Raw genomic sequence first — 22,094 nt, forward strand, 5'->3', positions numbered from 1 at the left:
TTGCAAAATGCAGTAAGATTGCACTGGAGTTTTTTTTCCTAGTGAGTTTTGTTGAACAGGTTTTAAAATATTAACTATGTATTTCTTCTACTTACTATGTGTCTGTGTTCACCAAAAACATCATTCCCATAATATTTCTCTCCCGGCCTCTCTGTGTACTATGAGAGCTCAGGTGCTGCCATGCCCACCGTTATGCCCTCCTGTACTTGCCTACATTTGCACACATCTACAAAAGAGAAAACAGAATGGTTTGACCACAACAATAATCCATGCTGTGCCTCTACTTCCGTGAGCCCTGAAAGAGTTTGAGCTTGCTTGCATGATGCCTGCCCGCCCTACCTCATTTCCTCATGTTACATAATTTTACAGCAAACCATACAGTACCATTACATCCAAATGGGAAGCTATGTTTGTACTTGGTCCAGAGATCAGAATGTCAATTATAGAGCCTGTAACTCTAGGCTTGTGCTTCTTCAGAAAATGAAATGAATTAATTATCTCAGTGTGTTCCTTCATCTTGTCCACATAGCCACAAACCATAGCTTGCCATTGCTTTAGAGAAAACAAACAGCTTTGCTGAGATTTTTCGTGTGTATTTGAATGCAGGCCCTTCTGATTCACTTGGAGTTTATGTGCAATGTAGCGGTATGGGAGAGGGAGTGCCCTGCCCTGCCCTGCTCCTGACCTTATTTCACATAGACATACCATCCGAATAGGCCCCAAGCTAAGTTTCCAAAGTGTGTTATGGGTAGAATAGCATTTTGTATGACTATAACTAGAGCAAGATCATCTCGTAGAGCATTTATGAAAGCCTATGAGGTGGCTGTGAAGGTGGCAGAGAAGGATTACTACGCCACCTCCATAGCTTCTGCAAGCTCACGCCCAGCAAAATTGTTTCAAGTAGTTTGGTCTCTGGTCTCCCTCTCTGAGGGAGACTGTCAAATTGATAATTCGGTTATTAGCTGTGAGGCTTTTGGGAGCTTTTTTGCAGATAAAGTCTTGTCTTTCCACCACGACCTGCCTGCCACGGTTGATACAGTAAGGGAACTGGAGACCACTTGGCCATCATCTGGGCCGATCTTGGATCACTTCAGTCTGGTCTCCCAGGAGGATGTTGACAGGATCCTGCAGCGGGTGAGGCCCACTGCGTGCTCCTTGGACCCTTGCCCTTCGTGGCGGCTGAGGGCTTCGCTGGAGGCCATTATAAACTTATCATTGAGCTCTGGGGTTTTCCCCGGGGTGTTAAAGGAAGCCGTGGTGAAGCCTCTCCTGAAAAAAACAACTTTGGACCCCACCAACCCATCCAGTTACCACCCAGTCTCGAACCTCCTGTTTCTGGGTAAGGTGATTGAACGGGCGGTAGTGGAGCAGCTGCAGGCTTTCCTGGAAGATGCATCGGTCCTGGACCAATTCCAGTCTGGCTTCTGCCCGGGCCATGGAACTGAGACAGAGTTGGTCACCCTCACAGATGATCTCTGTAGACATCGGGATCGAGGCGGGTCGGCGCTGCTAGTGTTATTGGATCTTTCGGCAGAATTCAACACAGTCAGCTATGAATTGTTGACCCACCACCTTGCCGATGTGGGGATATGAGGGACTGACTGCCTTCAAGTGGCTTGTCTCTTTTCTCCCCAGTCGGGGACAGAGGGTGGTGCTAGGGGAGAGGGTGTCTGCATGCCAGCCATTGGTATGCGGCGTCCCCCAGGGGGCGATTCTCTCCCCATTGTTGTTCAATCTGTATAAGCGCCCCCTCAGCCAGCTGGTACAGAGTTTTGGAATGGGCCGTCACCAGTACGCTGATGACACCCAGTTGTATCTGTTGTTGGATGGATGGCCTGGCTCAGCTCCAGAAGCCCTGATTAGAGCTTTGGATGCTGTGTCTGGTTGGGTGAAACAGAGGAGACTGAAGTTGAATCCCATGAAGACGGAAGTCCTGTACTTGGGCCATGGGGCATTGGAGGGGGGGGATCCAGCTTCCAGCCTTCAATGGGGCACTACGTGTGCCCGTTTCATTGTCAGAAGTCTTGGCGTGATGCTGGACTCCTCTTCATCAATGGAGGCCCAGGTCGCAGCAGTTGCCCGGTCTGCTTTTTTCCATCTTCGGCAGGCCGTGCAGCTTGCTCCCTATCTCCCAACTCATGACCTGGAAACAGTGATCCATGCAACAGTCATCTCCAGATTAGATTACTGTAACTTGCTCTACGCAGGGCTTCCCTTGAGTCTGACCCGGAAAGTACAGCGGGTCCAGAACACTGCTGCCCATGTCCTGATGGGTGTGCCTTTCAGGACACATGTAACTCCAGTTCTGCAGGAGCTACACTGGCTTCCCATGGAGTTCCAGATCAGGTTAAAGGTTTTGGTATTAACCTATAAAGCCCTAAACGGACTGGGACCAGTCTACCTTAGGGACAGCTGCTGCTGCTCTTGCAATACTGCTCTGTGTTGCAGACTTTCAAGTGCCTGTGGCATTTGCAAAATTTTGTGACCAATGGCAAAGTAAAGTGACAAGTAGACTCAGCCACAATAGCACAGTGAGTATATCACCAATTTGGTTGCAGGTTTCTTGGGTGAAGTACATAAAGGAATGGCTTTCATTGTGGGGGCAGTGCTGAGGGTTTGTTTCCTAAAAGAGGCAAGACTTAGCACAAACCTTTATCACATGCTGAGAAGGAGGGGAAAACTGCCAGTGCAAAGGAACCCTTGTCTATATTGGGCTGGCACCAAGATAGAATGGCAAGATGGCAGAAGAAAAGACAACCTGATCAAGGAAGCATATGGGCCACAGTTGGGCAAGGGAAGTATGGCCAGCTGGCTTAAAAAAATTTAAAACGTCTTATTTAGATTTGTGCTTGTGTTGAAAAAATTAGAGAGTTTTATACTATGTATTTTAGAGATGTGAAGGTATGGGGTTGAAAACAGAAACATTAAAAAACAGTACTTGGAGAAGTGCTTTGATCACTTGAAATATGCTACATGATTGTGATTGGCATTATCAAATAAACTCAGTAATAGCCTGTCACAGCTGCGGGCTGAGGCCCAGGGAAGCTCTCTCTAGGCTGCCACCACTCTGGTACAGGTTTCCTCTGAAGGGCCCAGAGCACCCAGCCGAACCCCTTCTGTTTACTCTTTCCCTATATGTGACCAAATGAGACGTGAGGACCCAGACAGAATAATAAAGAACTTTATTTAAAAGGTTTCTTAATAACTGGTGCTTTGTAAAATAAAGAGAATAGTAAAGGTTGGTGAATAAACTAACACACCCTAACTAGACTGTTCTTAAGGTGTCTCCTGGTGACTGGCTTCCAACTCTCACCCCTTCTGGATGAGGGATCCCTCCGTCCACAGCAGCCTCTCCTCAGCTCTGCTCCCGAGGAATGAAGCCTCCCTTCTCTCAGACATCATTCCTTCTACTTCCCTATTGGTGTGATTTTCCCTCAGAATCCCCTCTTACCCAATCACAGGGGCCAAAGGGAACCTGGGAAGTGCAGGCCCTGCAGTAACTTTAGTGCAGGCTTCTCCAGAGCCACTAGGCCAAGGCTCATAACATAGCCATTGAGCATTTCTTTTCTTTAAGGATGTTTTATGTAGGACTAAGAAAAGAAAGCAGTACAGAACTTAGTTAAAAGTTTGACTGCTAGTGGCTGATTCTAAGAGGGGTATTGTGTAGAGAAAGCATGTTGAAAGAGCCTTGCAGTGGAACCTCCAGCCTGCCACGGGTGAGGCCTGGGTTATAATAGCCCGCACGTGGCCTCGTTCTCCCTTGGTAACAACTGAATTGTAGCAGCGTGGTGTTCAAAATAATTGGACTCTTAAAAGGACTATTCTTAGAATTATGGCAGTTCTACTTTTAGGATCAGTTTGAAGAACACAGAAAGCATTCCAGGTAAGAACTTAGAAGAGCACTTTTCAGCAGGGCTACGTTGACATAGAGCTACTGAGACACAGCTGCTTTGAAGAACAGAAAAGGGTTCAAACAACATATTCTATACATAATAAGCCACAAGTCAGCTCATTATACCTCTTGTAAGATTTCAGCTATTGAATCTGAAGAGCATGAGCTGGCAAGTACATAACTGATGCCTGACATGATGCAAGTTTATATTCCTGTGGCTTGTAACGCCTTCAGTAACCTACAGTGAAAATATTGATGCATTTCAGACTGAAGAAGAACACACAGTCACTCATCTCCAGTATGTGGCTTGGCCTGATCATGGTGTACCTGATGATTCTACAGACTTTTTGGAATTTGTGACCTACATGAGACCAAAGAGAGTGGAAAATGAGCCAGTTCTTGTTCATTGCAGGTACTAGGCATCATTGTGCATAAAACTGTTTGACCCGCTAGTCTGTGGTAATACTGGGGCGAGTATTTCATGTGTGTTAAAGCATATTATAACTGGAAGCTAATTATAAGTCTTTCGCCTTTTATTAATAACTGGACATTAATTAAGGTTGTTCATGTTATTTCAGATTTGTTTGGGGAACATCCAGAAATATTTGAAGTGATGGGATAGGGTTGCCAGGCCCCTCTATCCTCTTAGTGGGAGGATAGGGGCCTGGAACTTAACCTCGTGTGCGCGCTCCAGTGGCAGCGTGATGACATCACTTCCGGAAGTGACATCAACACGCCAAGTGCATGGCGGCGTCACTTCCGGAAGTGACGTCAACATGTCACGTACATGGCGCCGTCACTTCCGGAAGTGACGTCGCACCGGCCGCAGGAGCTCTCCCACGCTCCAATTTGGCCAGTTTGGGGCCAAATCGGAGTGCAGGGATGCTCCTGCAGCCAGCGCAAGGGGTGGGGGGCGCATGTTCCTGAAGTGCGTGCCAGTGGCGGGCACGCTCCAGGAGTTTGCCTCTTCCCGCTGATCGCTCAGCAATTGGCGGATAAGGGGGAAAATCCCTGAAAGTTTGTCTGCCACCAGCGGGCACCTGGCATCCTTATGATGAGATAATAGGGCCCAACTGGGCAGGACATTGCTGTTTCCATGGACAGATCTACCCAGCATTTTAAAAGGAAAATTACAGCATAACACACTTTGTAAACCACTCTGAGTGGGCCTTAAGTTGTCCTGAAGGGCAGTATATAAATCAAACGTTGTTGTTATTGTCTCCATGCTTTTCAACATGTACATAAAACTGATGAATGAGATCACCTGGAGATTTGGGCTGAGTTGTCACCAGTATACAGATGGCATTCAGCTCCCTCTCACACTTCCAGCAGGTCTCAGGGAGGCTATCAAAACCCTGAACCAGCACCTGGAGACAGTTGTCCGGGGTGGGCCCTTCCCCCCCGGACTGGACCCGACCCCCCACCCCCTCGGGAGCCCACCACCATCCCCCCGAGCCCCGCCCAGACCCCCAACCTACCTGGGAGCCCACGGCACAGGGTTCGGAGGGGACGTCGACCCTCGGCTTCCCGGCCGCGCTCCCGCTTGCGCCCCCCGCCGCCGCGGGAGCCGCGAGACCTGCCGCCACTGACGCAGCCTTCACAGGGGCAGCGGGGCCCGCCGCCGCCGCTGCGAGAGCCGCCGGGTCTGCCGCCGCCGCCGCCGCCGCCGGGAGAGTTGAGCCCGGCGCCGCCGTTGCCGCGGCGGGGCCGGCCGCGGCCGCCTCTCGCGACCGCGGAGCGGCCGGAGCCGGGCGGGCTGCCCGGCGGGACGACGGCCGCGCGGCAGAGAAGCGGGAGCGGCGGACGGAGGAGAGTAGCTCCGACGCCGCCGCAGCCACCCGGGGAGGTGGCTCCGGGGCGAGCGCGGCCCAGCGCGGGGAGGGGGAAAGCCCAGATGGGGCGGGCGGAAGGAGGGACGCCCAGCGAGACATCCCCGCTCTGGGTTGGCTGGATGGCTCCTGGGAGGGCTCCCCGGTCTGAAGCGGCACCGGGGATTGGTGAAGGGTGGTGGAGGGAAGAAACAGGCACTAGAGAGAGGGCAGGGGGAGGAAGGGTGACGGAAGGGCAGGGGAACCAACCAGGCGGGAGTAGCCAGGTGTTAGCGACTAGGGCAGATGAGCCAGGGGAGAGGGTTGGTGGAAAGCCAGGGGGCAGAGCCAGGAGGGACTATAAGAAGGGAGCTCCCAGTGACGCCGAGGAGGAGACGGCTAGTTGGAAGGTTGGACACAGAGAGAGAGCGAGTATATTCCAGAACGCCAGATAGGAGGCAGAGCTTGGTGCTTGAACCACTGCCCCTATCCAGTCTGAGGCCGAGGGAGCACCTTCAACCTCCCCCTGGTGGTCACCCCCGGGACGGCAGGACGCGGGGAAGGCGCGGACGGCGGGGCGGGGCCTCACAAACTGGTGGAGAATGCCGGCACTGGCAGCCCCGTGAGGCACCCGCGCCCGCACCTGCCCACTCCAGCCGGCTGGAGCAGCCCCCGACCCCTCCTGCGCCCGGCGGTGTTGAAAGCGGCGAGTGTGGAGACCCCTGCCGAGACTGCAGGCTCCACGATGGATCTCACGCAGTTTGGCCAGTGGCTAGCCGAGCACCAGGGGCAACTATTGAAGGAGGTGGCCCAACAGCAACTGGATGCGCAAGCCGCTCTCGCGCGTCAGCAGCAGGACGCCCAGGCAAACCTCATCCAGAACCTTCAACAGGCGTTGGCTGGCGCCGGGGCCGGGGCCGCCGGAGGCGCCGGACCCAACCCCAGGCCGCCGTTCCACCTCGCTAAGCTAGGCCCGGAGGATGACGTGGATGCGTTCTTGGAGGCCTTCGAGCGTACCGCCGAGGCGGCAGGGTGGGCACCGGGCCAGTGGGCCTTCATCATCGGGCCTTACCTTACGGGGGAGGCGCAGGCCGCCCTGAAGGCCCTTCCCAAGGCCGAAAGCGCGGACTACGCGAGGCTTAAGGAGGCGATATTGGATCGCTACGAAATCACCCCGGAGACTTACCGGCAGAAGTTCCGGTCCATCGCCTTCCAGAAGACTGACCGGCCTCGCACCCTGGTGGCCAATCTCCAGGATGCCGCCTACCGCTGGCTGAAGCCCACCTCGGATGACGGCCGGAGGATTGCTGACCAAGTGGTCCTCGAGCAGCTGCTCCAGGTGATTCCGACGCGCGCTCGAAACTGGGTGGCCTATAATAAGCCCGCCACCCTGAAAGAAGCCACCACGCTGTGGGAAAACGTGATGGCCGTGGAGCCCCGGGAGCCTGGGAAGCCGGAGCCCCGCCCCGGCAGCGACGGGAGCCGCAGCACAGGCGAAAAGGGGGGACGGGCGCGGGCGGGACCCCGGCACCCCGCCCCTGCCCCGCTGAATCGAGCAACCGGAGGACCCTCGGCCGGGCCCCGACTAGCTCTCCCGCCGCCCGTAACCCCCGCTACGCCTAAGCCCGGCAGCTCAGCTAGGGAGCCGGGAGACAAAGGGCCGTGCTTCACCTGCGGGCAACGGGGGCACTGGAAAAGAGAATGCCCCCTCATGGAGTGCGACCTGGGCTGGGACACGGCCCTGCCCGCAACGAGCCGGGCCCCCCGGCCTCCCCCTATGCTTGTCTTGGTCTCGGTGATGGGTAGGAAGTTGACGGCACTCCTCGACAGCGGGAGCTCCGTGTCAATGATCCGCTCCCACCTCCTGCCTGCAGACCTCCCGGTGGTCCGTCAGGCCGTCATCGCCTGTGTCCACAACCATGTGGAGGAATGCCCCGTCGTCTTGGCCCCAGTGACGTACCGGGGCCAGACCTGCGAGACGCCCTTGGCCCGGGTGCAGGCTCTCCCCTACCCAGTCTTGCTGGGGAGGGATTCCCCCCACTTCCGCCCCGCCATGAAGACGGCCCTTCCCCCGGATCTGGAGGAAGTTGGGGAGGTCATGGTCGGGGACGACGAAGGAGACGCCGAGGGACACCCGGAGGAGAATGGAATCGGGGATGTCCCAGCCCAACTCCGCCGGGGATGGGGAACCGAGCCCCGATTCGCCGCCGCCCAGGCCGAGGATCCCTCGCTGGAAAGCCTACGCCGGATGACCGCGGTAAGTGAGGGACGGGTCCTTGATCCCCGCCGAGCAGGACGGCTACCGCGGGTCATCCAAGTAGGAGGGCGCTGGTACCACTTAGTGAAAGGAGGACCAGGGGAAGTGGCCCAGCTGTTGGTCCCAGCTGCCTACCGCCCAGAGGTCCTCAAGGCCGCCCACGACCACCCCTGGGGCGGCCATCAGGGTGCGCGAAGCACTGCGGCCCGGATTGAAGCCCACTTCTTCTGGCCGGGGCTAGCCAAGGAGGTCAAACGCTACTGTCAGGCTTGCCCGCTGTGCCAGCGGCAAGCCAGCCGCCGTCCAGCCCGGGCCCCGTTGGCCCCGCTACCCATCATCGAGGAGCCCTTCTCCAGAGTGGCCATGGACTTCGTCGGCCCGTTGCCACGGACGCCACGGGGAGCCCGTTACATCCTGGTCCTGATGGACTATGCTACCCGGTACCCTGAAGCCATTCCCCTGCGCGACATGAAGGCCCCGGGGGTCGCCCGGGTGCTGCTGCGATTCTTCGCTCAGGTAGGATTGCCCCGGGAGCTGCTGTCGGACTGCGGGAAGCCTTTCACGGCCCAGCTCACCAAACATCTGTGCCGTACGCTGCAAGTACGACAAATCTTCACCAGTGTCTACCACCCCCAAACCGACGGGCTGGTGGAGAGGTTCAACCAGACTCTGAAGGCGATGATCCGCAAGTTAGCCCATGACCGCCCCCGCCAGTGGGATTTGTACATAGACCCCTTGCTCTTCGCGGTCCGCGAGACACCCCAGGCCTCTACGGGATATGCCCCCTTCGAGCTCCTGTATGGGCGGCGACCCCGGGGGATACTGGGACTGGTGGGGGAGCAGTGGGCCCCGAGGGACGACCCCGAGGGACGACCCGCCCCCGAGTATGTTCAGGACCTCCAAGACCGGCTGGAGACCTGTCGGGCCGCCGCCCGGGAACATCTACGGGAAGCCCAGCGGGCCCAGAAGGCCTACTACGACCGGGGAGCCAAAGCTCGGACATTCCAGGTGGGGGCGAAGGTCCTTGTCCACCATCGGGTCATGGGGCCGGGCCCAGGGGCCCCGTGGCGGGGACCCTACCCCGTCACCAAAGTGCGGGGGCCCCTGTCGTATGAAGTCCAGTGCGGGCCGAGCCCCCGACACCGGAAGAGACTGCACATTAATGACCTGAAAGCCTGGCACGAGGCGGAGGCGCACCAGTGCAACCTGTCGCCCGACCCCCTAGAACTCCCCGCTGGCGAGTTGCCGTGGACCCCGAGCGGACTCGCCGAAGAGGAGCCCGTCCTGGACACGGACCTCCAGGACGATCAACGGGCGCAGGCAAGGGCAGTGATCCGACAGAACCCAGGTCTTTTCTCCTGCTGACCGGGCCGGACCACTATGCTGTCTCACCACATACCTACACCCCCGGGGCAAGTGGCAAGGACCCCCTGGAGGCCACTCCCCCTAAAACGGTGGGAAGTCGTGGCCAAGGAAGTGGAGGACATGCTCCGCCTCGACGTCATCGAGCCCTCTCGTAGTGCGTGGCGGAGCCCCATTGTGCTAGTGGGGAAACCGGACGGCTCCGTACGCTTCTGTGTGGACTACCGGCAGGTCAATGCCATCGCCACCTTCGATGCCTATCCCATGCCCCGGGCTGACGTACTGATCGACCAACTCGGAACGGCGCGCTACCTGTCAGCCCTGGACCTCACAAAGGGGTATTGGCAAATACCCATGGCACCCGAAGACCGGGAGAAAACGGCCTTCGCGACCCCCCAAGGCCTGTTCCAATTCAAAGTCATGCCCTTCGGGCTGCATGGGGCCGCCGCCACCTTTCAACGCCTCGTGGACCAGGTGCTGGCCCACTGCCAGGGGTTCGCCCGAGCCTATATAGATGACATCATCATCTTTAGCCCGGACTGGACGTCACATCTACAGCACCTGAGTGCGGTCCTGGCAGCCCTAGCCGGGGCCGGCTTGCGAGTCAACCCGCGCAAGAGCCGGATCGGGTTCCAGGAACTCACGTACTTGGGATTCCAGGTGGGTCGCGGGGTCTTACGCCCCCGTACCCGACAAAGTCACGACGTTGGAGCAGAGCCCCCGTCCTCGAACCAAGCGGCAGATGCGGCGCTTCTTGGGGCTGGTGGGCTACTACAGTAAATTCATACCCCACTTCGCCAGCCAGGCCAGCCCACTCTCCAACTGCCTGCGCAAGGACCAACCGGCTACCATACACTGGGACCCCGACCGGCTCCGTGCCTTTGAAGCCCTACGCCGGGCCCTGTCAGGGGCCCCCGTGTTGCGGAACCCCGACTTTGAGCAACCGTTCCTCGTACACACGGACGCCTCCGACGTGGGGCTGGGGGCGGTCCTCTCCCAGGAAGTCGACGGTCAAGAGCACCCCGTGTTGTTTATCAGCCGGAAGCTGCAACCGGCAGAAGTCAGATACGCTACCGTAGAGAAAGAGGCCCTGGCGGTGAAGTGGGCAGTGGGGGCACTTCAGTTTTACCTTGCCAACAACCCCTTCACCCTGGTCACGGACCACGCCCCCCTGCTATGGATGGCCCGCATGAAGGACCACAACCCACGGGTTCTCAGGTGGTACCTCTCTCTGCTCCCTTTCAGCTTCCAGCTCCGACACCGTCCGGGACGGCTCCATGCGAATGCGGACTACATGTCGCGAATCCCGGAACATTCCACGGACCAGGAGGCTCCCGACCCCCAGGGGGGGTGTGTGTCCGGGGTGGGCCCTCCCCCCCGGACTGGACCCGACCCCCCACCCCCTCGGGAGCCCACCACCATCCCCCCGAGCCCCGCCCAGCCCCCCAACCTACCTGGGAGCCCACGGCACAGGGTTCGGAGGGGACGTCGACCCTCGGCTTCCCGGCCGCGCTCCTGCTTGCGCCCCCGCCGCCGCGGGAGCCGCGAGACCTGCCGCCACCGACGCAGCCTTCACAGGGGCAGCGGGGCCCGCCGCCGCCGCTCCGAGAACCGCCGGGTCTGCCGCCGCCGCCGCCGCCGGGAGAGTTGAGCCCGGCGCCGCCATTGCCGCGGCGGGGCCGGCCGCGGCCGCGGCCGCCTCTCGCGACCGCGGAGCGGCCGGAGCCGGGCGGGCTGCCCGGCGGGACGACGGCCGCGCGGCAGAGAAGCGGGAGCGGCGGACGGAGGAGAGTAGCTCCGACGCCGCCGCAGCCACCCGGGGAGGTGGCTCTGGGGCGAGCGCGGCCCAGCGCGGGGAGGGGGGAAAGCCCAGATGGGGCGGGCGGAAGGAGGGACGCCCAGCGAGACATCCCCGCTCTGGGTTGGCTGGATGGCTCCTGGGAGGGCTCCCCGGTCTGAAGCGGCACCGGGGATTGGTGAAGGGTGGTGGAGGGAAGAAACAGGCACTAGAGAGAGGGCAGGGGGAGGAAGGGTGACGGAAGGGCAGGGGAACCAACCAGGCGGGAGTAGCCAGGTGTTAGCGACTAGGGCAGATGAGCCAGGGGAGAGGGTTGGTGGAAAGCCAGGGGGCAGAGCCAGGAGGGACTATAAGAAGGGAGCTCCCAGTGACGCCGAGGAGGAGACGGCTAGTTGGAAGGTTGGACACAGAGAGAGAGCGAGTATATTCCAGAACGCCAGATAGGAGGCAGAGCTTGGTGCTTGAACCACTGCCCCTATCCAGTCTGAGGCCGAGGGAGCACCTTCAACCTCCCCCTGGTGGTCACCCCCGGGACGGCAGGACGCGGGGAAGGCGCGGCCGGCGGGGCGGGGCCTCACAACAGTTTTGGGGTGGTTGTGGGCTAATAAACTGAAGATTAATCCTGATAAGATGGAAGTGCTGATGGTGAATGGAATGACTGATCTGGGATGTAATTGTGCTCCCCATGAAATAAGAGGTCTGTAGTTAAGTGCTCCTGGATGTCTACTGCTGGATAAGCAAGGGTGGCTGTGACCAGGAGTGCCTTTTAACAGTTTGGACTGGTTAACCAGCTGCAGTCTTTCCTGACTAGAAAAGATTTGGTCATTGTTGTGCATTGTTATGCACATTGTTGTGCATATTTGAAAGGCTGTCATTTGGAGGAGGGCAAGGAGCTGTTCCAGTTGGCAGCAGAGGATAGGACCCGAAGCAACGGGCTTAAATTACATGCACAAAGGATATTAGGAAAAACTTTTTCACGGTCAGAGTTGTTCAAAGGTGGAATCAGCTGCCTAGGGAGGTGGTGAGCTCCCCTTCACTGGCAGTTTTCAAGAAGAGGCTGGATGAATATTTGTCAGGGATGCTTTAGGCTCATCCTGCATTGGGCAGGGAATTGGACTAGAAGGTCTGTATGGCCCCTTCCAACTGTGATTCTCTAGTAACATTTAGATTAAATTACTACAATATGCTTGTGGGGGGGGGGCTTGCCCTTGAAAAGTGTTCAGAAAATTCAGGCGGTACAGATTGCTGCAATCAGGATGTTGACTGGAGTTGTTCGTAGGGACCATATCACTCCAGTCTTCGCCCATCTGCAGTGGCTCCCAGTTTATTTCCAGGAACAATTTAAAGTGTTGGTGTTCATCTTTAAAGAATGAAATGGTTTGTGGGCAGTTCACCTTACGGACTGCCTACACCCATATGAACCTACCTGACTGCTAAGGTCATCATCAAGGCCCTGGTTCAGGTGTCCCCCTCTCCTGAGATTAGACGGGTGGGAACCCAAGAGAGGCCCTTCTTGGTCTGACACTGAAATTACGGAATTCCGTCTCCTGTCCCCTACCGTCATTGTCTTCTGCCAGTGGGTAAAGACTTCTTTATTTCCGCTAGCATTCCATCAATGATCCCGATGACCTTCCTGCCCTATGTTTTAATTGCTTTTTTAAAAATATACTTCGATAGTTTTGGTTTAATTGGTTTTATATTTTTATGATGGTTTGTTTTTAATTGATTGGGCAGAAAGGGGGAAGGGGTATAAATTTTGTAAATAAATAGAGCTATTATTAGTGGCTGTCATATGTTGTGGAAGTAAATTACATAAAGTAATGCTACACTTGACTTTTGCCAACTTTTGTGGGGCCCCAAAAAAGAAACCTGTAGTGGGCTCCTGCCCCTTGATACTGCTGCCCTGTTACCTGAATTGGTCTTCTTGAGAGTAAATGGAATTTGTGGGGGAATTAGCAAGCAAGGAAGACAGCTATGTGAGAGGCCGGTAACCACGGGAACTTGTTCACCAATAATTTATGGAGTCCCTTCCCAAGGATACACACACAAAGCCAGTGTTCTTTAATTAAAGGATAATTGTTTTATTCGAGGGGCAAATGCATACACAGAAGATTGCATGCAAACATACAAGAGGCCTAGGAAAAGCAGTGATGAAGGTGGAATAGATTTGAGGGATTGCGATAATTACCTACCCGGAGAGCAGGGAAGTCCACGGAGGGAGAGCTTCGAATGCCAGCGTTCTCAGCCAGGAGGGCAAGAGGCTTGGGGTAACCTCAGGGGAGCAGCACTTCGGATCAAATAAGTGTGCATAATTTGAATGGGGCCGGGGCCCTACCTTTATAGGGTAAAACATGCCCTGAGGTGGAGTGGCCCACCTAGCTGTTAAAACAAAGTCTCCAACAGTCAGTTCCTGGGATTAACAAAAGGTTTGATTACCTTGATTGGTAGCTGCCGGGGAGTGTGAAAGAGAATGCAAAATTGGTTCTAGCGCTGCACAAAGGAGCAGTTAGTTAATGAAGTTCACCGGAACTAAGTTGATTAATTTAGTTGGGGAATGCACCTTCCCAGAAATGAACTGTAAATACTTATGAATGTCATTTGATTAGCTCCTCAATCAAGGACAGGAGATCTCATCACGGGAGGAGAGAAAGGGATGGGTGAAGTGGGGATGACTCTGCGAGACCTTTGTTGCACTGGATTTCTTAGGGGCTGGGGAGACTGCAAAACTAATCACCGTGAATCTTTCCGCATTCCTGTGCGGCAATCCATTCATGCCTGGGTCTCCCGGGCGGGACTCAGCAACTGTTAGCTGGCAGTCCTCTGGCTGCAATCCAAGCTGCCGTTTTAAATCCAGAGGCCTGGTGCCATTTAATATCACACACAGCCAAGTCAAAATGGCTATTAAAGATGGCGGGGGCTGGGCCGACTGCTTACAGCCCTCCTCCCCCATGTACTGTTATAGACGCTAATAATATCAGCCATTCCATAAGGTGTGTTATGTGCTGACATGCCTTCCGGCTAATACATGCCATCCCCGACCAACAAAATCCTTTTGCCATTTACACAGGAGAAGGAAATCCACATCTCTTTCAAGACAATAATGGACACACAAAATGGCAACATTCTAAAATTGGAAGGACATTTCAGTCCCCCCAAGGCCAGTCTGTGGTTGAAATTAGTCACCCTACATCAACAGAAAAACTTCAGAAAGGGGTTCTAGCATGAAAGGCAGGCAAGAAATCTAGGCCTTAACAATGATTTTTCTCTCTCTTGTACCTTGCTGTGCCTCAAAATTGTGTGTGTGTGTGTGTGTGTTAAACGCAGTATTTAATTTGAATATCTGTAACCATTAATTTGCTAAAAGATACACTGCTTGTGCATTTTCCCCTTGGAAATGTGCAAAGGACATGTTTCTGAAATGATTGTATGCATTCTGCTGCATTCAGTCTTTTTGTATTTTCAAGAGATTTCTAGGGTAATGAAGTGTCAAGGTTGCAATAATATGAATTTGGTACAAAGCAAATAGTTTCTTTAATACACTATTGTTACTTCCATCTTGCAGTGCTGGAATAGGCCGGACTGGAGTACTGGTTGCTATGGAAACAGCGATGTGCTTAATTGAAAGACACCAACCTGTTTATCCACTGGATATTGTACGAAAAATGCGAGAACATCGTGCTATGATGGTGCAGACGTCGGTAAGCGAGAGGGATAGGGAGCCTGTTTCAGTATAATGGATTGTCTTATTAAAACCTGGCTCATTTGCGAGATATTTTTCATGTTGTACAAAGGGTGCCCCTGGATAAGCTGGGCATTTACTAGTGTGACTTGTTTTTAACCTTTTTAGTGTACCTCTTAAAGCAAATCTATTGCCTTCTTGGCATGCAAATGGACATTATTTTCATATTATTATTAAGAGAGATATTATTAAGAAAGGTAAGAGATAAATATCCCTCAGATAAAAAGTATTTAAATATATATGTTATGAACAGTATCTTGCATTAGAGATTTATAAAGTGCAGACAGTTAATTTGCAAAAAAAAGAACTGTCTTGAAATCTTATACAAAACACAATTACTGGGCTATGTGGCATGATATCCATTATTTTACAGTGATCATGGTCATAAATAAAAGGTAAAGGTTTTTGAAATGTACACCTATATAGTGGCATAATTCAAAATGTTAATATTTTGAAATTTCACAAGCAAACTCCTCCCCCCCCATGCCTTTTCCTTGGAACGTTTTCAAAATATTTGCCAGAGACATACTATCAATGTTAACAAATATTTAAGTAAATTACAGAGATGGGAGTTAAGGTCTAGCCATGTATACACATGCCATTGTAAAGAATTATCTTCTATTAAGCTTGAAACTCTAGCATAGAAGATTCTGAACAATCACTTTTCTGTACCTCACTGATTACTGTGCTCCAGAAGTTCCACTGTCTGTATCCTACATATCTCTGAGGCTTAGGGATATTTTAAATAATATAACACCTAGCATTTATATAATCTTTTTTGAGCATTCAGAGCATTTTTAAAAATTCAGTATTTCAGTAATCCTGCAACAAGTTTATAAAACTTTTCTCCATATATGAACTCATGGCTGCCGTGGGATTTGAAATAAGGACAATGGGTTCATAGATCACATGCTGAGCCAGTAGACTATACAGTTTCCACTCTTAAAATGTGTCCGTCTTTGATACCATTTGTAAGTAGTCACTTATAAACTAAAAGGAAACTGTTGCAGATCCACTGTATTTAAGCAAGGGAGGAAAATGGGAGCGGAATCAAGATCCTCCAGCGTCAAAGGAACGCTCCTTGCACCAGGGGAAAGTGCTCCTGTTAGTGGAACAGATTCTCAGGTTCTAGCCCACTGTTGCTTACGAAAGTGATGCATGTTCCAGGTGAAAATCAATCTTGGCAGCCATCCAATAATAAAAAAACCACATTTTTTGCCTTGCAAAGGAGATGTGTTTTGTTTCTGTACTGACTTTGGGGTAAGACTTGGGCATAAGCTTAAATTAATTATTTGGACCCCAGAATCTTACTACACTATAGATTATTGTAAACATAACCTTGTTCAACAAAAAAATCTTTGCATGTCATGGTAGCAGCAAAACAACTGCTGTTAAGGAAGGCCAGATAAGCGTTTCACTCTTTAAGGAACTTAATAAAGATAGTTGCAACTTGCTATTTGCATAGGGCAAGTAGCAGTTGGTTCAAGTAAGCACGTGGCACCTGGTAAAATAAATTTGTCATATTGTTTGTGCAAAATATTTTTCTTCCTCTGAATGTGGCTTACAACAAATTAAAAACAACGCCAGTGTTTACTAAAAACAAAGTACAACTATCAGCAACCTCAAGCGGCAGTAAAACCTATTTAAATTAGATTTCCGTTTGCCCCTTTTGCCTCTGTTACCTGTCCCTGCCCTGTAGAGCTGGACTTAAAGCCTTTGCAATACCTGACCTTCGTGGTCTCTCCAGCTGGGGAAACTGTTCAGGACTTGTGGCGCACATGCATGCCCTGTGTTTCAACTCTTAACAGAAAGTGGGGGGAAATTGATAAAACATTATGTCAACTCGTACAACTACTTCTTCCTTGTATTCTTCAACATAATGAGGTCAGTTGACCTGTGGTGCTCCGAGGTCTGCCACTGTAATTTTTCTGTAAATTGCAGTGCATAAACTGAGGGTGTTAGAGTCATTTCTACTGCCAATGGTATTGAAAGAGAAACTGAAATGGGTATGTAGCAGGGGCCCCTACCTTTTTTGAGCCTGTGGTCACCTTTGGAATTCTGACCTATGGTAGCGGGCACAAGCACAAATTGCTTCCATAAGAGGCGGAGCTAAGCACAAAAGGTCAGGGAGTGAGGTAATGAATAACTCTAATAGTAACTTTTCAGCATTTCAAGCAGAAACTCAGCTTTTCGTCAGATGCATCGTCAGAGCTGTGATTCTCGAAAACTTATGCTACAATAAAGTTGGTTAGTCTTAAAGGTGCCACTGGACTCTTTACTATGGTGCTCACATGCACCACATTGGGGACCCCTGGAATATGGGGTGAAATTGAGAATTATATTTTCTCCCTGGCTCTCCTAAGTATAGTTTTTCCCTTTTGTTGCTAGTGTCTATGAATGACTTTGAGGTCTGTTTGATATTCGCATAATAAACTACATTTATTATGTCTAACTTTCAGTGCTGATGTTAAAGATGAAGGCATTATTGCGGAATATTATACCACATTCTATACATTTTAAAACATTTTAACTTTTATCCTTCTTTATATTGTACAGAGTCAGTACAAATTTATCTGTGAAGCTATTCTTCATGTTTATAAAGAAGGACTCGTTCGCCCGCTGGATTCCAGTTAGCATCATGAAGAAACGGAGTACGTCTTCCAAACAATACATGGATCAAACCCAAGGGGTTTATGATTTCTTAGTCATAGCGGAGTTCGCCAAGGCTCTTGAAAACAAATAAGCACGTTTGTAGTCTGGCACTTTAAAATTCTGTAGAAAATTACTGGACCTTGTTATGTATATCAGAAAACAGGTAGGTTGGCGGAGGCATTTGTTGTGGAACATTCACACACAGCAACCAGGGAAATCTTCTGTAGCCTCTCTCTGCACTTTCTATTGCCTTAAGACGTTTTTCGGTAGAAGTTACTGTAATTCCAGCGCTTATTATTCTAAACTGGAAGCAAAAAACCAGCAATACCAGTGGAAACGCAACCCAGTGACATGAAGGGCCAAGGTGCCTTCCTCACCTAGACAGCTGACTGCGCCACAGCTCACACAATTACATGGGATCCTTCGGTAACAAGGTAACAATGGAAATACTGTTCAACTTGCGGAGATTTTTCCTGAAACAGAAAGCCTAGGGCTTTCACATAAGGGCTGGAGCTATGATACTGTCAGTCTGCACCACTACTACATTGTAGATGGCATGATACTCAGAGTAGTACAGTCAGGCACCTTTCTGAGAGAGAGAGCACAGTCTTCATCTTCCATGGTGTTTTTTAAGTGCTCTCTCTTTCTACCTTTCTCTTTGTACTTCTCGTTCATTCGTCTGGATGTTTGATAATGTTGAGTATGGACTGATAACATTTTATAAATTGAATTGGTCTGAATGGTTCTTCTGTATGTTTCAGAGTCCAATTGTGAACCTTCTGATGTAGATATCAAATAATTATTGCGCAAGGCTGCTGAAGTGTCTTTCCTATTAGTGTAAACTTGTGTTAATCCTGTGCTGGAGAACTATAGTAATGAAAATACTGTTGCTGCTAAAAATGTTCTGGTACTCAGATGATAAAACACGGAGTCCCTTGTCCTTAGTAGAAGAACATACCCTACTCCAGTTGTAAGCCAGCTCATCCCTTGCTTTTGTGGCACAGCTGCTGGCACAAAGCTACGTTCCTGGGCCTGCATCCAAGATAATGCTGGGGAAATACGGATACTTTTAACAGGGATGTACTGGATCTCCTGGGTACTGAAGACTAGCATTCCCTGCCCCTCGGTAGTCCCTTGGCGTACACGTCAATACATATAAGCAGGGCTTTTTTTCCGGGGAAAGAGGTGGTGGAACTCGGTGGGTTGCCCTCGGAGAAAATGGTCACATGGCTGGTGGCCCCGCCCCCTGATCTCCAGACAGAGGGGAGTTGAGATGAGCGGTGCGGAGGGCGATCTAAACTCCCCTCTGTCTGGAGATCAGGGGGCGGGGCCACCAGCCATGTGACCATTTTCAAGAGGTTCCGGAACTCCGTTCCCCCTGAAAAAACGCCCTGCATATAAGGAACACAAGTTCTTGCCATTCATGCCATGAGGGAAGGGGGGCTGCAGAGAATTAAATTCATTCAATGGTCTATTCAGAAATCATTTTCAGCGAGTATTTGCAGTGTGTTGGCTCATCATGTCACTTGAGCACTACTTGTCATTCCACGGCCATGCCTCAAGCCCACACACTCCCTCCTGTCTCAGATTCGCTTAGGCCTCTTCCACATGGTGAACTTTACTTCGGGTTTTCTGCATATTCAACCAACGAGGATTGGATCTGCTTTATTCAGCGGTTCTGGCTCCATACTGCTTTGATTTTTTAATTCTACACTTTGAGGGATTTGAACAAAAGTGCTGCCTGTTTTTTATTTCTACACTAGAAAAATGCCCCGTTTTCTGCTGTGGGCTTTGAGGATTCAGTTTCCTCAGTGGATTTGCTGAGGACACATCAGTTTGCTGAGGAAACTTACAAGGGATTTTGCGGGGGGGGGGGGTCAATACTGCAATGCTGCTGTTTAAATATTTTTAATTAAAAAATCAAAAAGAATAGACTAAAAAGTATAGGAAAAACAGGTGAAAACTTTAAAATAACACGTGGGATTCAGGACTGTCTGCAGTTTTTATGTTAGCTGTATTGCAGCATTCTGCCCCTCCACCCATGCATCAATATTGCAATGTTGCTATTCTATTTTTTAAAAAAATCAAGAGAAAAAAACCTAGATTTGTTGCTATTCAAACAATCAGGGTGCAGTGGAATAAAGAGAAGGGTGAAAGGCGGGGCCAGGGCTGGGCCTCACACCAAAGAAAGCATTCCACACTTCAAAAAAGTCCCGATTGGGTTTTGCTGGCAGGGAGAGAAGCTGCATAAAAGCTGGACAAACATGCGTCCTGTGGCAATTGCAACCTTTCTCTGAGCGGAACGCAAAGAAGTCCGGGAAGCAGTCTGGAGACTGAATTGGGAATACCCCAATTGACTGTGCATGCAAAAGTCTGGAGAGGAAGAAATGAAAAGGCCCCATGTGGAAAAGACATTAGATACTTTTTCTGTCTTTCACACTATCGCTGGCCATTCTTTCTGAACTGGCAAACTGTGGGGCATGCTTGCCCTCTAAATCAGGCTTGCAAACCAGCTTTGAACTATGATGTGCAATCCTGGTCTGGAGGGAGTAGTTAAGTATAGTTTGCCAGTTCAGATGTAACATGGTTTGCTCTGAAGAGGAAGTACTTAAATTTGGAGGGATATGGGAGTGGGGGTATGCAAGCCTGACACTTGGTCCTAAAACACAAAACAGTGTTGTGCATGGAAAAAACGTTGTATCCGTGTCTTACTGACACGGTAGCCAGCTACCATGGGTGGGGGGCATTGTAGTAGGTGATGTAAGAATTGACGTTTTAAAGCAGGATGGATGTAATGCTGAAATTTATCTGCATGGATGTGAAAAATTCTGTGTAAAGTAAGAACAATTCGTTCATTGGTAATTCATTTTAGGGTACACTGGTCTCAGTTTCATTTCAAAGGGGGAACTGGTGCAAACTACCACTGTATGGTAGTTTTTGGACTTTTTGCCTGTTGATAATTCATCCATTGGTTAAAGTAAATATTCTGTAAGGATGTATAAAATTACGTTCAAACCTATTTCTGAAGAAATCTATCTAGAAATTTGAGAAACTGTGTGTGTATATATTCTTCATTAAAATTTAATTTTACTGTTTAATATGTAGGAGTAAACTGCCGATGTACCGTGGTCACAGTCACCTGCAGGGGTCAATGGATGAGGGTTTGCAGTTTGGAATCATCATTGGATTGAAATGTATTTTGCGCTGAACTGCTGTTTCCTGGTGGATTCATCAGAGAGAACATACAGAGAAATCCCACCACAGTTTTTGGAAGACTGCATAGATAAGAGGCTCGGCAACACAGAATATCATCACCAGCACGTTATAAACATTGTCCACTTACCACACAGTTTTCATAATCAAAAAAGCTTAAAACAACCCCTGAAAATTTTGCTAATACTAAGATGGTTTGGAGCCCAGCCAACTAGAATAAAAGTCGCACGAGTTTTTTCAAAGAAAAACTGATCTGGTGGTGGTGGCAGCTGTTGTTGCCGTAAGGGGGATTTTTTTATTCCAAGTTCATCAGAGGAGCGCAAGAACAGCCATGCGGGACAAAACAAGTGGTCCATCTAGTCCAGTAACCTGATTGCAACAGTAGACGGTCAGATACTACAGGGAAGCCCACAAGTAGGGCCCACGAGCAACGTCTCTTACTTGCTGACTGCTCCCCACAATTTAGTATTCAGTGTCTGGCTATGGGTGACAGGATATGGCAGAAAGATCCCTGGACCATTGCAGCAAGAATTCCAGGCTCTTGGTTAAATGGTTTTATTCAGAAATCAAATCATTTCCATATATATGTCCATAGGGTTACTCAGAAGCAAGGTAAGCGTCTAAGCAGTAAGAGCAAGATTGACAGGAATAGTGATATGTGGAAAAACATTTCTTAACACATGCATTTGCTCCTTCCCCCCGCCCAACAGTGAAAAGGATTTTTGGTGCGAACCTGGCGTGAGAACGTCTCACATCTTTGTACTATCAAGTTGAGTCACTGGGAAAGCAAAATATAGCAATACATGGGAGTGAGTATTACATAAGGTCACGAACACTTAAAAGATTCTACGGTCCGTTAGATAAGCACCTGTACTAATCCTGCAAGAGAAACAGTTATGGCATTGGCAATATGATATCAAGTTATAGCAAGTTACAGCATGAAACGGTTCAGGACAACAGGTTTGCATTGGAATTAGCATTGCTGACAACAGCATTGATATTGGCATGGCTGATATGTGGCTCAGACATGACATTCAGAGGCATTCATTCTGCCTCTGAACATAGAAGCCCCGTGCACAACATGTTAGGAGTGTTGCATATTAGATAATGTGTTTACAAGAGAAAGTCATCAGAAAATTTCAGATTTCTCTCAAAGATGGACCATTTGGATCTGAACCAGAGCCTGGATTAACACTAGTCATATCTTTGCTGTTTTATGGCCAGCTGAACTTGTCTGCAGTGCCTTGTCAAATGAGCCCAGCCAAGGCTATTTTGAAACTGGTGCCATAAGTAATGGTAAATATACGATCTATGCTCTGATTGCATCTAGGTTGGATTACTGTCATGTGGGCTGTGCATGGAAAATATCTGGA

At 50.8% G+C, this 22,094-nt stretch overlaps 1 protein-coding gene across 7 annotated transcripts in view; it reads left to right on the plus strand.

The window, feature by feature from the left end:
- The window catches only part of PTPN3 (protein tyrosine phosphatase non-receptor type 3), a 178,779-nt gene extending 157,822 nt beyond the window's left edge, over positions 1 to 20,957 (plus strand). For 5 of the 7 annotated variants that reach the window (XM_054990821.1, XM_054990822.1, XM_054990823.1 and 2 more), the window contains 3 exons: positions 4,159 to 4,304; positions 14,680 to 14,815; positions 17,413 to 18,729. In XM_054990821.1, coding sequence (XP_054846796.1) covers positions 4,159 to 4,304; positions 14,680 to 14,815; positions 17,413 to 17,490 — 360 coding nt within the window. In that variant the 3' untranslated portion in view covers positions 17,491 to 18,729. Of the gene's footprint in view, positions 1 to 4,158; positions 4,305 to 14,679; positions 14,816 to 17,412; positions 18,730 to 20,613 lie in introns of those variants that run through there. The other 2 variants (XR_008597804.1, XM_054990820.1) reach the window with 2 other exon arrangements.
- Positions 20,958 to 22,094: the final 1,137 nt, after the last annotated feature.

Source organism: Eublepharis macularius, chromosome 11, assembly GCF_028583425.1.
Source record: "Eublepharis macularius isolate TG4126 chromosome 11, MPM_Emac_v1.0, whole genome shotgun sequence".
In the NCBI taxonomy this organism is placed as follows: domain Eukaryota; kingdom Metazoa; phylum Chordata; class Lepidosauria; order Squamata; family Eublepharidae; genus Eublepharis; species Eublepharis macularius.